At 43.8% G+C, this 17,218-nt stretch overlaps 1 protein-coding gene across 4 annotated transcripts in view; it reads left to right on the top strand.

Annotated features, from left to right (window-relative positions):
- Positions 1 to 17,218, top strand: part of ATP10B (ATPase phospholipid transporting 10B (putative)) — a 500,197-nt gene that overhangs the window by 432,603 nt on the left and 50,376 nt on the right. For all 4 annotated transcript variants that reach the window (XM_040441995.1, XM_040441996.1, XM_040441994.1 and 1 more), the window contains 2 exons: positions 4,770 to 4,974; positions 16,654 to 16,736. In XM_040441995.1, coding sequence (XP_040297929.1) covers positions 4,770 to 4,974; positions 16,654 to 16,736 — 288 coding nt within the window. The remainder of the gene's footprint in view (positions 1 to 4,769; positions 4,975 to 16,653; positions 16,737 to 17,218) is intronic.

The raw sequence follows: 17,218 nt of genomic DNA, 5'->3' as shown, positions 1-17,218 counted from the left end.
AGCCTGCTGGAGAGGACAGTCGCAGATGTGAAACTAGCCTTACACAGATGTACGGTAGTTATATTGACTCATTTTAATGTGCCCTAAAGGGGTTCTGTGAGGCCTGCTTTTTTCTTTGAAAGAGCACTACTCATATTCATAGTCTGTTTCTGGTATTGCATCTCATCTTACTTCAAGCGGAAGGGGCCGAGATGCAGTTCAAAAGATGAGACCTTTTTATTAACTCTCATAAAACCGTTTAAAGGGGTTGTCTGGTTTCAGGAGGAAACCGGACAACACATGCAATCCACCTGCAGTAAATAATAGATCGTTGCTTACCTAGCAGATTCTGCCCCGTTGCTTAGGTTTCCCTAGCAGGGATTTGTTTACCTGGCTGCAGCAGTGATGTCACTTCGACAGCATGTGACCACTGCAGCCAGTCCTAGAGGCCAGTGAATGGCTGTAACGGTCTGATGTTGATGTGATGTCATCACTGCAGCCAGGTAAATCAAGCCTCCCCTGGAGAAACAGAGCATCAGTGAGGACTTTGACAGATAAGTAGCGTTCTAATCTTTATTCCAGGTGGATCGCATGTGTTGTCCGGTTTCCTCCTGAAACCAGACAACCCTTTTAAAAGAGGTTTTCCTATGAAGATATTGCCTGTCAGTATTAAGACATATGGACATCATAGAGAGGAGGTCTCCCTCTAAGGTCCCCACTCTTTGAGCCAGAATGGAGAACTTTGGGACAATTAGGCCCAGCCCTTCGATTCACTGGAAATGATCCCAAAACTACCTGGAACACCTACAAAATTCTCACTTAGGGAAGGGCTTTGGATAAACCCCACTTTTGCAACGTGTTCACAGGATTGTTCCAGCTAAATCAGGACTGTTGGCAAATATACGCATAATACCTGTCAGTATAACATCACTATGCAATGATCTATTCATGGAAAATGACCGGTTCTCTTTAAACGGGTTGACTTAGTGTTTTTTTTCCTAGACATTAGGATATGAGAAACGTTTGTTGTAAACACTGAATTTTCTAAAGTGTTTGAGCAGAATTTTAAATGCATTTATATTAGAAAAGTGTGCAATTTCATATTTAATACATGAATAAAAACAATAAAAAATAGCTCCTTTAGGGCAGAGCACTGGCTACAATCAAATTATTAATCAGCGTAAATTGAAATTTGTTTATTCTGAAGTTCACTGCATAAAACAGTGGAAATTGCAGGAATATGAAACTCTGTGCTCTAGAATCTACAATTCAGTGAAGCAGTTCATGTCTGTGCGGTAGAGAGCAAGGTATGATGTTCATGGGTGTAAACCAGGGGTGCACAACCTTTTTTTGTTCTGGGGGCTGCATTGTCACATCGCACTTTCAAGGGGCCGCAAAAAAAAAGTTAATCGGCGCTTGTTTGCATCAGCCTATTACACAGGCTAATGCGAAGTGACTGGGGAGGAATGATCGCTACCACAGTCATTCCTCCCTCATTCACTTCTATTGATTATCGGTAGCCGATTCCTGATTACAGCGGGAGATGTGCGGACGATAATTATACATCTTTCATCCTGATAAAATATGCAAATCAGCCGATAAACGAGTGATTCCTTGTTTATCAGCGGCATGATTATACTGCCAGATATCAGGAATGTTCCTATAAAGACTTGTTCCCAGTAATTGTCCTGAATATCGTGCCGTGTAACAGGGGCTTAGAGATTTCCTGGTAAAAAATGATTTTTAACACGTTCCTGCAGCATGGGCCTGAAACATAAGATTCATACTCTCCTGCTCCCTGCCGCTCCCGCTGCCTCCATCTTCTGGTTCCGGCGCTGTTTACATCGGGTTGGATATGGTTATAGTCACTTGTACCTCTCCAGCCAAAGACCGGCCTCAGTGTTGATGTGGCCACAAGCAGCATTTCACCGCTGAAGTCAGTCATTTGCTGGAGAGGTGCTCCGAGACAGGAGGATGGAGACAGCGAGAGCAGCACGGAGCAGGAAAGTAGGAATCTTCTGTGTCAGGGACCATGCTGCAGGAACTGGTTAAAAATCATTTTAACTAGGAAACTCCTTTAAGTGGCGACACTTTCTTCCTGCCTACGCTTTACTTCACTGCAGAGGACGGCGCTCGCTGGTTATTACCACCTTCTGCACCTCCAGATATACTGTAGCGCTACAGCAGAAAGGACATGTCCCCTGAGCTGCCAGTCTGGAGAGAATCTAGCAGAACAATTAGTGCAATGAATGGGAGATCTCTGATTCCATGTGAGGTGCAGGGCTGGCTGTAGCTTCGGAAAGAGATTGTCATGTATTATATGATGTGTGATTTTCATTTTTTGAATCGCTCATGACATAACCACTTTAATGTCTGTAGCATGCAGCAGACTTGAAATTCTCATAACTAGGTCTGTCATTGTTCTATGGTTAAGTTGTCCTGACCCACAAAACAATGCAGAAGAAAATGACATATTGTAAGCCTATTGTGTGCACAGGATTTTTCTTCTTGTAGTGATTTATACGTTTGGTATATGACAAGTGATTTCTCCTTATTGAGCCCTCAGTACCCGATTCCAGCTGTGTAAATGCAGTTGTCCTACTTAGTCCATGATTACGGGGGCACAGCAGGTTTAGAGTTCCTTCTAGGCCTTGAGGAGGCCCAAGGATGCACAAGATGACATCAGTATTCTGCACGGCTAACAGTGGCCCTGTTGGAGATTTTGCTTTGGGTCCCAGGATCTTCAAGTAACAGGTCTGCTGTGACTTAAAGATCGATGACTGGGCTTTATGCTACTGTTGTTTTCCTTTTGGTATAGAAGTAAAAATACTTGGTAATAACTGGTTTTAATTACAGACCCAAATAATAATGAAAAAATGGCAATGGCAGTAATTTGCATGTGCTTTTACTAAATCTTATACCCAGTATAAAATCCAATGCATAAAAAACAGACTTTACCGTACATTTATATAAATAAAACTATTAAAAAACCAAGTTCATATGATCTATTTCATGAACACAGTCCTTTTAAATGCGGAGCGCTCGCATATCTAAAAGATCAAAAATACAAAAAATGCAGTTTCCTTATAATTTCTTTTTTGGGGTTCGTGGTTAGTAGTATCAGAAACAAAGAAATTATAAGGAAACCGCATTTTTTGCATTTTTCGTATTTTTGATCTTTTATAAATGCGGAGCTCTCGCATATGAAGGGACCGTGTTCATGAAATAGATCATATGAACTTTGTTTTTTAATTTGGGTTTGTATTAACACGGAAGGGTGGTCAGTGGACCGGGCTCCAAAGTAACTGGTGAGCATCCTCTAACTGGTTTTAGCATGTACGCATGGCTTGTAAACTGACAATATCCGGCAGTTTATATGCTGTAGATTGCATCTCAGGCACGATCATGAATAAGGTGCATTGACTTCAATTTCCTTATACCATCTTTATAGCTGACTTCTATTATATACTCTAAATAGATGTTCTTTTTACAGTAAATTCTGTCACTTGATGCCTTTTTATATATGCATTTTCTATCATCAGGAATTTTAAACATGCAGAAAGCTATTTCTGTAAGAATTGCCCAGAAATTGCTCTGGAAGTAATATCAGAGTCTTAGACAGTATATTTTTTTCTTGCATCTAATTCCCAAATACACAAAATCTTCTTAATATAATTGTGAACTTTTACAATTTATCAAAAATAATTGCATTGTGGGTAGTTCTTAAATGCTATGTATAAGAAATTTCAGGTATTTTTGAAGCCTCATTCACACTGCTATTGCTCGGCCACACCATGGGTCTGTGATCCGTCTACACCGCAAAAAAATAGAACACTGCCCTTGAGCTGTGAGCTTGATATAAATCTAGCAGAGAAATAAATGGGGAGATTTCTGGATCCATGTGAGGTACAGGGCTGGTTCTAGCTTTGTTAGAAAGAGGTTGTCATGTACTATATGATGTGTGATTAAAATATTTTACATTAGTCATGGGATAACCCCTTTAATGTAAAAATGAAAATCAAACATCATATAGTACATGACAATTTATTTCTAACAAAGCTAGAACCAGCCCTGTACCTCACATGGATCCAGAGATCTCCACATTTATTGGTCCAGTAGATTTATTTCAGGCTTGTCCTTTGTGCAGCAGCTCAGGGAAGGCGTGTCATTTTTCAGAAGCTGTGACTTGTCTGCTGCAGCTGGTCGTAATTTAAAGATGGAACTGAGTATGTGACGCTATACAGATAGATGTTACTGAATACATCAGTGGCTATACAAAATTTTTAATTACATGGAATTCTAAAAGTATTCAGATCCAGGTGCTGGTTTAAAAACTGTATAATATTTTTCCTGGGACAAACCCTTTAAAAAACAAACATTGTCCTGCACTTACTCTCTATTAAATGTCATAGCCGTTTAACCAACAGCTATTCCTGCTGCTATAGACATGCAGGTGCAATGAAACACCTTTCGTGGTGGCTTGTCTCTCCTGAGAACAAGACAGTTGGGTGTTGACATTTTAGATACTCAATCCTGACATGATCGGGGGAAAGTCAGGAGGCCCCATACCCATAGATCGTCAGGATTGAAGGACTTCTGAATAGGTTCTTTTTTTCAGGAAACAGTAAATATAGATTCTACTATTTCATATTTTGCCATGACGTGATATTCGTTTCATGTAGCCAAACTCTGGTACTCCTTGGTACTCCAGTTAGCAGCATGACTACTTAATATCTACTGTGTGCATAATAATCTGGAAATAATGAATATTCTGTTTTGTTCTGTTGCAGGAATGAGAAGAACTTTGTGGACAAGTGCTGGAAGGACGTCTGTGTTGGAGACTTTGTCAAACTGTTCAGCAATGAGATCATTCCAGCAGACATACTACTACTTTACTCATCTGACCAAAATGGGATATGTCACATAGAGACTGCTAATTTGGATGGAGAAACAAATTTAAAGCAAAGACGAGTGGTCAAAGGATTTACAAACCAAGTAAGTAGCTTGAAGTCATTTCCATCCCTGTCCCAGTGAGATAATTTTATGTCCTATACAGGTGTCTACAGCCAGTTTGGTTGGTCAGCACTTGACCTATTAGTATGTGTTTGCCACAGTTCTGACTACCATACAAGAACACTTTTGTTAGATTGAAAAATGGCTAGGCCTTGTCTAGGTTCTTAGGCTACAGACTTCATGATAGGGATGAGAGTTCACAACAATATCGGCATCCTGTTGAACTGCCCTGTCATCTGTATAAATACATACATCCTCTTCTGATAATGTCTAATGGAGCATTTATAAAAATAACCAGTCAGTCCAAAACACTGTTTTGCCTAGTGGTTTAAGCCGCCATCAGCCAGCAGAACCTGTAGAAAGAAGCTCTGATATTGCTTATACTTTGTGTATCACGTGATAAATTATTTGAGTACTTTTAGAATTTTTTTTGTCTTAAAAAAAATACCTAGTTTTGAGAGATTCACTCAGAGACCATCCAGGGTCATTTACGTACTTACTATAGAACATTACATTACATTACATTGCCTGGCAGTAAATTATTTTAAAAAATTTAACGAAAAGGTCAGAAAGGCTTAAAGGGGTTATTCAAACTATAAAACATGACCCCCAATGGCCAGGCCCCTCATATAGATTATACTTACCCCAGCACCTGCCGCTGCATCTCTGGTAACGCAAGGGAAGTTCGTCCCTGTTTGGCTGCTGTTTTGATCCTCAAGACGGGGAGATGTAGCGGCAGCCTTGAGGGGTTCAGGAGCAACGTGGGTGCCGGGGAGCGGGGTAAGTATAATCTATATGTGGGGCATGGACATTGGGGGGCATGTTTTATAGTTTGGATAACCCCTTTTAAAAACAAAGGAAGTGATAACCACCTCATAGATTCCCCTACTGCTTCGGTCCTACTTCCCAGGCTCCTACTTGCAGGTCCTACTCAACATACATGAAATGACCACTAAGCCAGCCGCTGGCTTCGGCGGGGACACCATGATTGGCTGAGCTGTCATTTCCTGTGTGTCGAGAGTGACTAGGAAGAAGAGACCAGAAGGACCTATGAAGTGTCAGAATTGGATTGGCGGGGGATCAGTGAGGGGAAAATCACTTCTTTGGATTTACTTTAAAAAGAAATATAACAATAATTACTTGCCGGGTAACTAATTTAACAGACAGGAATCTTGTTTGAATACTGTATGTGATCTGCCACTTTTATTTTTGTGCTACAATTGGCCACTGGGGGCGCTGTGTATCATTGTTTTAAATGGCAGTTTTACATATTAAATATATATTCAGTATCAGAACTATATAAATTTACATAAGACTCATCCAAGAAAAATCGCTGTCCCATTAGTAAAACAAATATAACTGTAATTTACAATTCCCATATAGGATTACTCCTGAAAAACGTGTTTGCATATATTGTCACACGAGATTCATATAATATGCATCCCAATGTATTTCCACCAGGTGCTAATAACTTGTACTTGTAAGTCCCTTGTGCAGAGGAATATTGCAATATGACTTTTTGGCTGTTGCAGTCCCCCTTTCTCCGTTTCTTCCATCCATGCTAGAAGTGTAATACTTTATAAGATAAGATCTTTGTCTCCTTCAATATGGAAGGTTAAAAAGAGTTTGAAGGTAACTTCTCCTCTTGCTATGAGAGTATCTTCGAGGTGACCGAGTGATTAACTTTTCCTCTGACATTTTGGAAATTTTCTCCTGAGCTGTGAATTTAAAATCGGCTCTAATTGAATCTACACTTTCAATGCTGTTTAACTTTGGAGGAGTTCTGTTATTTGGCAGATAAATGCCACCTTCAACATCTTACAGACAAATGTCACTTTAGAGAGGGAGAGAGAAAGATAAGACTTCGTAGGAGTTGAACTTTGCGTTCAAAAGGCGTCATCATTACCATTGTGCCATAATTACACTTCAGTATGGAAGTCACGAACAAAATTGTGAAACCGCCCAGGCTGAAAGAGCATTTCTGTCCGCCAGCAGAAATGAGTCAATGTCCTATCAATGATTGTACAGCATGTGTAATGTAAATGTAATGTAATTGTAAATGTTTCATTAATTAGTATATATGTGTATCGGAGCTCTTACACATGGTATGATCTACCTATTCTAAAAGTGACTGTAAAGAGAACAGCTGATCGGCGGGGGGGCCGGGAGTTGGAGCCCCACCGATCTAATATTGATGACCTGTCCTGAGGATAGGTTTTCAGGATTGAACCACTGCACAACCCCTTTAATGTGCTGTATAGAGCCTTAATATAATGACATCTTAGAATGACTGAGTGGGCCCAATGGATAGCCTGCAATCCAATGAACATGACACTGCAGACGCACAATGTGATTTTATTTATTTTTACCGGTGTCGTGATTCATTAGCGAATGCTAGTGAATTAATTTGCACTTGTGGTGTCTAAGACTTAATTTGGCAAGTGTTGAGCCAATTTACCGTTTTATCAACCGCTCACATTCTCTCATGTTAAAACAGATATTTTTATTTACCGCTTGCTGATCTGCTGACAGCCCACGCAGATGCTTACTTGTCCTCCGCTGACACTGGTTACTATGCCGAGTAAAATGTTTTTGTTTTTTTTTGTTTAATACGCATCTACCGTTTTACAAAATGGTAGGAACTTGCATGCACACAATCCCCAAATGTATTGCCAGCTGACATACTCTTCTATTTTTCATCCTAAAGGATTATGCCATGATTGATGGAAAAAAAACTAAAATCAGACATCATATAGTACATGGCAGCCACTTAGACAAAGCTAGAACCAGCCCTGTTCCTAAGATGGATCCAGAGCTTCCCCCAATAATTGCCGGAATCGCTGTGCTAGATTTCATGCTGGCAGCCCAGGGGGCATGTCCTTTCTCAAGGGAGGCATCCTTTCTGCTGCAGTTCTTTCCCTGTTATAGCTCAGGAGCATGTCCTTTCTGCTGCAGCTCTCTACCTGTCACACAAAGGGGGCCTGTCCTTTCTGCTGCAGCTCTCTACCTGTCACAGCAAAGAGGGCCTGTCCTTTCTGCTGCAGCTCTCTACCTGTCACACAAAGGGGGCCTGTCCTTTCTGCTGCAGCTCTCTACCTGTCACAGCAAAGGGGGCCTGTCCTTTCTGCTGCAGATCTCTACCTGTCACACAAAGGGGGCTTGTCCTTTCTGCTGCAGCTCTCTACCTGTCACAGCAAAGGGGGCCTGTCCTTTCTGCTGCAGCTCCCTCCCTGTTACAGCCCAGGGAGTGTGACCTTTCAGTTGTATTTCTTTTTCTGTCAGTTCATGAGCCATGTTCTTTCTGTGACAGCTCAGAAGCTAAGAACATTTTTGCTGCTGCTCCCTGTCACAGATCAGGGGCTGTGTCATTTCTGCTGCAGTTCTTTCCCTGTCACAGATCAGGGGCCGTGTCATTTCTACTACAGCTCTTCCTGTCACAGTTCAAGGGCCATGTTATTTCTGCTTCAGCTCTCTTTCTGTCACAGCCCAGGGGCTAAGTCATTTTTGCCGCAGCTCTCTCCCTTTCACAGCTCAGGGGTCATGCCATTTTTTCTGCAGTTCTCTTTGTGTCACAGCTAGGGGTCTGTGCCCTTTCTGCTGAAGTTCTCTCCGTGTCAAAGCTTGGGGTCTGTGTCATTTCTGCTGCAGTTCTCTCCGTGTCACAGCTTAGGGTCTGTATCATTTCTGCTGCAGTTCTTTCCCTGTCACAGATCAGGGGCCGTGTCATTTCTGCTGGATCTCTTTATCTGTCACAGCCCAGGGGATGTGTCATTGCTTCTGCAGTTCTTTCCCTGTCACAGCTCAGGGGCTGTGTCATTGCTTCTGCAGTTGTTTCTCTGTCACAGCTCAGGGGCTGTGTCATTGCTTCTGCAGTTGTTTCTCTGTCACAGCTCAGGGGCTGTGTCATTTCTGCTGCAGTTCTTTCCCTGTCACAGCTTAGCGGCTGCGTCATTTCTGCTGCAGTTCTCTCTCTATCACAGCTCAGGGGCTGTGTCATTTCTGCTGCAGTTATTTCCCTGTCACAGATCAGGGGCTGTGTCATTGCTTCTGCAGTTGTTTCTCTGTCACAGCTCAGCGGCTGTGTCATTTCTGCTGCAGTTCTCTCTCTATCACAGCTCAGGGGCTGTGTCATTTCTGCTGCAGTTCTTTCCCTCTCTCAGCTCAGGGGCTGTGTCATTTCTGCTGCAGTTCTCTCTCTATCACAGCTCAGGGGCTGTGTCATTTCTGCTGCAGTTATTTCCCTGTCACAGATCAGGGGCTGTGTCATTGCTTCTGCAGTTGTTTCTCTGTCACAGCTCAGGGGCTGTGTCATTTCTGCTGCAGTTCTCTCTCTATCACAGCTCAGGGGCTGTCATTTCTGCTGCAGTTATTTCCCTGTTACAGCTCAGGGGCTGTGTCATTTCTGCTGCAGTTCTTTCCCTGTCACCGCTCAGCGGCTGTGTCATTTCTGCTGCAGTTCTTTCCCTGTCACAGCTCAGGGGCCGTGTCATTTCTGCTGCAGTTCTTCCCCTCTCACAGCTCAGGGGCCGTGTTATTTCTGCTTAGGCAGTATGTGCTTTGAGCTGCAGCTCTCTCCCTGTAAATGTTGCAGCTTCTAACAGTAAATATGGCTGGTGGCAGTTGTATAGAACTGATTCATATTAAAATTAAATTTAGTGATGGCACAACACCTTTAAGGCCTCTTTCATACTTTCATATTTTGGTCACTATTTTGTCAGTATTTGTAAGCCAAAACCAGGAGTGGAACCTACCCAATGAAAAAGTATCATGGAAATATTTTCACCTCTTCTGTGTTTCAGGCCCAGTCTTGTTTTTGGATTACATATAATCATGCAACATACTGATTAAAATGCTGAAAATTGCCTTGAAGGTGCCTTCCCATTAACAACATTTAGCACTTATACATAGGATAGGTGGTAAGTGTGTGATCATTGGTAATCCCACCACTTGGACACCTGCTGAGAATGGGGGTCCCTAAGTTCCCTGTATGAGGCGAGTGCAACCATGGCCACACAGATACACGAGCTCTGTACTTGGCAATCCCATAGAAGTGAATGGAGTCATGGTCACACATGTTCACCACTGCTCCATTCATATGGAGAACTCTGGAACCTGCATTTTCATGATCGTGGGGGGTCCCAGAGATCGGACCCCCAGCAATCATACATCCTGTGATAAATGCTTACACCCTCCCCCCCCCCCCCTCGTCTGCAGCAGCTCCCCTTCTCCTCTTTGTGGTCCTGGTATCTTCTCTTTGGGCTCCCGACAAGTTTGAGGACCTTTCCCGCTCAGCCAATCAGGGGCCGCAGCTGTGTCACGTGTCAGGCCAGTCATTGGCTCAGTGGGAAATCACTGGCCTGACACGTGACCTAGCTGCGGCCACTGATTGACTGAGTGGGAAAGGTCCTCAAACTTGTCGGGAGCCCAGAGAGATACCAGGACCACACAGACAGGCCCGGGGCTATAATAAGGCAGACAAAGCGGCTGCCTTAGGGCGCAGAGACGCCAAGGTGGTGGTGGGGGGGGGGGGGCGGAAAAATGAAACTTTTTTTTATTTTTATTTTTTTATAAATCACTTGTGCGCCACCCTCCCGCGTCTCTGTTCTCTTCTCCTGGTATCTTCTCTCTGGGCTCCCGACAGGCTTGAGGACCTTTCCCACTCAGCCAATCAGTGGCCGCAGCTGTGTCACATGTCAGGCCAGTATTTTCCTGCTGAGCCAATCACTGGCCTGACACGTGACACAGCTGCGGCCACTGATTGGCTGAGTGGGAAAGGTCCTCAAACTTGTCGGGAGCCCAGGGAGAAGATACCAGGACCACACAAAGGAGAAGGGGAGCTGCTGCAGACGGGACCAAGGCCAGGTGAGCATAATGTTTTTTACACAACATTAAAGGTATTGTCCGGGTTCAGAGCTGAACCCGGACATCCCTCCATTTTCACCCAGGCAGCCCCCCTGACTTGAGCATCGGAGAAGTTCATGCTCCCATGCTCTCCTTTGCCCTGCGCTAAATCGTGCAGGGCAAAGGCATTTTTTGGAGATCCGGTGACGTAGCGAGCTCTCTATGGGGCTCCGAGGAAGCCCGATGATGTCACCGGCACTGATGGGCGGGATTTAGCACTTCCCTAGCCAGTAAAACGGCTAGGGCAGTGCTAAAGCCTGCCCATCAGAGCCGGTGATGTCACCGAACACACTGCCGGGCGGAAGCTGCCGCCCGGCAGTTTGTTATGATAAACAATAGAGCCTGCGCCCTGCGCGATTTAGCGCAGGGCAAGGGAGCGTATCAGAGCATGAGATGCTCCGATGCTAGCCTCAGGGGGGCTGCCTGGGTGAAAATAAGGGTATGTCCGGTTTCAGCTCTGAACCCGGACAACCCCTTTAATAGAAGGGGGGGGGTGACATGGGAGGGAGGAAATGGACATGGAGGGGGAGAAATGTGACATGGGAGAAATGTCACATTTCTCCCCCTCCATGTCACATCACCCCCTCCTTTTTACATGACCCCCTTTGTGTCACATCCCACTCCCCATAGCACATCATTCCCCCTATGTCACATTTCTTCTCACCCCCCATGGCACATCATCCTCCTGTGTCACATTTCTCCCCCTCCATGTCACATTTCTCCCCCTCCATGTCACATTTCTCCCCCTCCATGTCACATTTCTCCCCCCTCCATTTTCACATCACCCCCTCCGTGTCACATTTCTCATCCCACCCCATGTCACATCACCCCCCATGTCACTTTTCTCCCCCTCTATCTTGCATCACCCCCACTGAGTTCTGGGGGGGGGGGCAAAATGTAGCTTCGCTGGTGTTGGCAAAAATCCTTGCATCGGCCCTGCACACAGAGGAGAACAGCCGCGGGTGGGCGGGCGGCTGGCGCTGCGCAAGTAATTTATTTTAAAAAAAAGTTTAATTTTTCTTCCCTCCCCCCTTGGCTCGGCGTCTCTGCACCCTAAGGCAGCCGCTTGGTCTGCCTTATTATAGCGCCAGGCCTGTCTGTAACATGGTGATGTTGCCGGTGGTGCATTGTGCATTTGTCATGCTTCAAATCCTGTCATTATGGAGGACATCACGAGAAGAAAATCTAATTAGTTTTATCTGACTAAGATTTCTCACTTGTGAATTATGGGCTAGATCTTTTTGTTGTTTGCCTGTTCTGTCTGTGCCAATAAGGACATCTCTTTTGATGCATTATAAATTATTTTTGTTGTGTGTATAACATTCAGATGCAGCTAATTAGGTGCTTCATATTCGATTAGTATGCTACATTTAACCTTCCTCACACTCCCATGGTAAAGTTCTTCTTTTAGAAAAAAAAATCAGGTAACAGGCTGTAAAATTGTTTCTGTGTTAGAAATGGGAAATTATATTATGTAAGGAAATTATATGAGCTGTAAGTGTGCTAAGGAGACATAAGTTGTTAGCAAAGGAATTTCTGGAGATTTCCTACTGATATACATGTGCTTCAGATCTACCCCCACAGTAAGACATAGGTAGAACTGAGCTAGCTTCACTGGTGAGACCAAATACATTACAAATGGAGCAAGGAATAGCCATAGCTCTAGGCATATTTTATGTATTATGCCATACCTTTCAATCCATTTATTGGTGAACTAATCCTTTTGGTCAGCACCAGAATCTGAATGTTCCCAGTGCACCTTGGGAACCATGGAAAGTGGCAGTCAGTTTGGCATGTGCAACTATTTTAGCTATGAGTCTTGTCGTAATGCCAGCATCAGGTTATTTTGCCCATAGCACAGGTTAGGTACGCTTTAAACATTGACATAGGAGGAACTGGGGGACGTAGGAATAGAAAATAATAGTGACTTTTACTGCAGATAATATTCCAAGATCCTTGTGACAGCATGATCAACCCTAATAGTTCATTCTTTTGTTTGTTTAACAGCTGCAGAGATATGAATTTTAATTCATATGCTAATTAGTATGTTGACGCACCTAGGGGCTTGGCTGAATGCTTGGAGCACTGCTTTTGTAACACCCCTGTGCTCTGCACACTCCTCCCTCCACTTGATTGACAGGGCCAGACAGCAGGCTGAGGGCAGAGCTGTGTACTGGCATGTACATATCATATACTGTACTTAATACAGCATTACTATGTTGAGATTTGAGGTTTTCTATGCTTAGAAAGCCAATACATATTACTGGTTTATTTACAGACACTGTGTGTGTGTGTGTGTGTGTGTGTGTGTGTGTGTGTGTGTGTGTGTGTGTGTTTTTATTTTTATATATACACTGCTCAAAAAAATAAAGGGAACACAAAAATAACACATCCTAGATCTGAATTAATTAAATATTCTTCTGAAATACTTTGTTCTTTACATAGTTGAATGTGCTGACAACAAAATCACACAAAAATTTAAAAATGGAAATCAAATTTTTTTAACCCATGGAGGTCTGGATTTGGAGTCACACTCAAAATTAAAGTGGAAAAACACACTACAGGCTGATCCAACTTTGATGTAATGTCCTTAAAACAAGTCAAAATGAGGCTCAGTAGTGTGTGTGGCCTCCACGTGCCTGTATGACCTCCCTACAACGCCTGTGCATGCTCCTGATGAGGTGGCGGACAGTCTCCTGAGGGATCTCCTCCCAGACCTGGACTAAAGCATCTGCCAACTCCTGGACAGTCTGTGGTGCAACGTGACGGTGGATAGAGCGAGACATGATGTCCCAGATGTTCTCAATTGGATTCAGGTCTGAGGAACGGGCGGGCCAGTCCATAGCATCAATGCCTTCGTCTTGCAGGAACTGCTGACACACTCCAGCCACATGAGGTCTAGCATTGTCTTGCATTAGGAGGAACCCAGGGCCAACCGCACCAATATATGGTCTCACAAGGGGTCTGAGGATCTCATCTCGGTACCTAATGGCAGTCAGGCTACCTCTGGCGAGCACATAGAGGGCTGTGCGGCCCTCCAAAGAAATGCCACCCCACACCATTACTGACCCAATGCCAAACCGGTCATGCTGGAGGATGTTGCAGGCAGCAGAACGTTCTCCACGGCGTCTCCAGACTCTGTCACGTCTGTCACATGTGCTCAGTGTGAACCTGCTTTCATCTGTAAAGAGCACAGGGCGCCAGTGGCGAATTTGCCAATCTTGGTGTTCTCTGGCAAATGCCAAACGTCCTGCATGGTGTTGGGCTGTAAGCACAACCCCCACCTGTGGACGTCGGGCCCTCATGGAGTCTGTTTCTGACCGTTTGAGCAGACACATGCACATTTGTGGCCTGCTGGAGGTCATTTTGCAGGGCTCTGGCAGTGCTCCTCCTGTTCCTCCTTGCACAAAGGCGAGGGTAGCGGTCCTGCTGCTGGGTTGTTGCCCTCCTACGGCCTCCTCCACGTCTCCTGATGTACTGGCCTGTCTCCTGGTAGCGCCTCGATGCTCTGGACACTACGCTGACAGACACAGCAAACCTTCTTGCCACAGCTCGCATTGATGTGCCATCCTGGATAAGCTGCACTACCTGAGCCACTTGTGTGGGTTGTAGACTCCGTCTCATGCTACCACTAGAGTGAAAGCACCGCCAGCATTCAAAAGTGACCAAAACATCAGCCAGGAAGCATGGGAACTGAGAAGTGGTCTGTGATCACCACCTGCAGAACCACTCCTTTATTGGGGGTGTCTTGCTAATTGCCTATAATTTCCACCTGTTGTCTATCCCATTTGCACAACAGCATGTGAAATTGATTGTCACTCAGTGTTGATTCCTAAGTGGACAGTTTGATTTCACAGAAGTGTGATTGACTTGGAGTTACATTGTGTTGTTTAAGTGTTCCCTTTATTTTTTTGAGCAGTGTATATATATACTTTACAAATGACGAGGCAGCACTTCCAGCTTTAAGGTGACAGGGTGAAGACCCCAAAAAAAACTTTAATCCCGGCAACGTTTCGGCCTGCTCAATGAGGCCTTTATCAAGCTTGATAAAGGCCTCACTGAGCAGGCCGAAACGTTGCCGGGATTAAAGTTTTTTTTGGGGTCTTCACCCTGTCACCTTAAAGCTGGAAGTGCTGCCTCGTCATTTGTAAAGTATATATCTTGGAGGAGGGGCCGGCCTCTGTGAGGAATTGCACCCAGTGCACAACGTCTGACTGTGCTGCTGCAGTATTTGGGATTTTATATATATATATATATATATATATATATATAATAAGCCAGTAATATGTATTAGCTTTCTAAGTATAGAAATCCACTCGATATCATAAGGCTGTATCATGGAGGTAAGTAGTCCGCCTTTTATGTAGATGTCCCAGGTTCAAATGCCAGGAGAGGGACTCTTCAGTTATTTTTTTCCCCTCAGCAGTAATGGATGAAATTACACAGCAGTTTAGATGCAAATCCAGCAGTGAAGTTAAACAGTGGTCCAATGACATGCCAGCAGCAGTCTGTCTGTGTCTTGGCCTGTCTGCAGCAGCCCCTCCGTGTTCCTCCTTCTTCTCTCGTCTCCATAGACTTTAATGTAATCCTTCAGTGAGCAAGCAGCTGGTCTTCACTGAAGACCAATCTGAGCAATGTATTGGGAGTTAATGAAGTGGAGGGGGAACAGGAGAAATGTTTTACGAGAAAGCATCTTTCTCTAATAAGATATATTTTGGAATATATTCACTTGTACTATTAATTTATGAAAATAGTTAGATGACTTACTCTTTAAAGGGGTTATCTAAAGCTGTAAACCCCCCCCCCCCCCCCCAACTCCAGACAATACTTACCTGTTCCCTGATGCCTATTTCCTTCCTGATTCCTCCATGCTGCATCTGCCCGTCATGCAGATCACAACATCTGGCGACGGGGGGTGCAACCAATAGCAGGATGTGACTTGACCCGCTACCCTTGCGTGATGGTGGCAGGTCACCATCGTGGTCTGCTATTGGCTGCACCCCCTGTCACCGGATGTTGTGATCTGCACGACAGGGAGATGTTGCAACGGCTGAGGAGGCATCCTGGAGGACACAGGTGTCAGGGACCAGGTAAGTATTGTCTGTATGAGGGGCCCGGGCATTCTGGGGGGGTGGGGGTTTATAGCTTTGGATAACTTCTTTAAGTGAGGAAAATTTTTCAACTGGTGGCCTCTCTGCTGCCTTCAGACCTGAAGTTGAAGCATGACACGACCTCGACTAAACTTTTTCTGCACGGGTCTTGGAATTAGAAATCAGATACAATATTGCAACAATTTCCTCCAAGATTCCAGAATCATTGTCTATACAATTACCTGAATGTTTGTATTTACTATATATATAATATGTGTTGATGTAGCTATATTTTTTTACGTTCAGTGCCAGCTGTGGCTTAAAAATAATAAAAAGCTTCAGAGACCAAAATGATCTTATCAGGATGAAAACAGTTTGTTGAAATTTGAATTGCACACTTGATCAAATGTGTCTTCGGTGGTCAGCTGTCTCCCAAACCTTTCAAACGTGGCAGGATCACCACTCATCTCTGGAAATTTAGTTTTGAAAGACTATAAACTCAACCTGTGATTTTTTTTTTTCCCATGGCAGCAGATATCCAGTGTCTATAAGGACCCAAAAGTAATATATTGTCAGTGGTTAGCACTGAATTAGAGGTATAATGCTATGGCCACACTACTTCTAAATATTGATCTTTACAAATTGAATGTTTCTTTATTTTTTATTCTAGGAATCTTTTGATCCCGAGTCCTTTAAATATACTATTGTATGTGAGAAGCCAAATAACAATCTCAGCAAATTCAAAGGTTATATGTGAGTATTTGACATGATATGTCTGTGTTGAAATGTTACGCAAATGCAAGTTTCTATTGTTCACCTTTACATGTACTCGTTAGGCCCATTGGTTGAAAGTTGAATTTCACTCAGGGAGACAATACACAAAATGAGATAGTGACTGATATTTGATTCTTTTATATTCCTTATCCTTAACCGTGCATGCATTGAAAACCTCCACCCTATTATTCATCTATATAAATAGAGAACCTTTATTATAATTTACATTTAGTGCCCACCACCATCTTTGACCAAGCACATTATGAGTGGGAGGCATGGGACTTTTCGAGAACAGTGCGTCGACTAGGTCAACCACAGATGCTGAGTCTTTGAAAAGACTCCTTTTGGTGGATTATTTTTATTATGATTTATTATTAAAGTGGCTTTCATTCAATGGCGCTGTACATATGAAATGGGGTATACATACATAATACTAAACAAATGCAATAAGCATGAACAAG

The sequence above is a fragment of the Bufo bufo genome, chromosome 1, assembly GCF_905171765.1.
Source record: "Bufo bufo chromosome 1, aBufBuf1.1, whole genome shotgun sequence".
NCBI lineage: Eukaryota > Metazoa > Chordata > Amphibia > Anura > Bufonidae > Bufo > Bufo bufo.
Note: the sequence above shows the minus strand (reverse complement) of the source record. Positions and strands in the feature narration are given on the sequence as shown.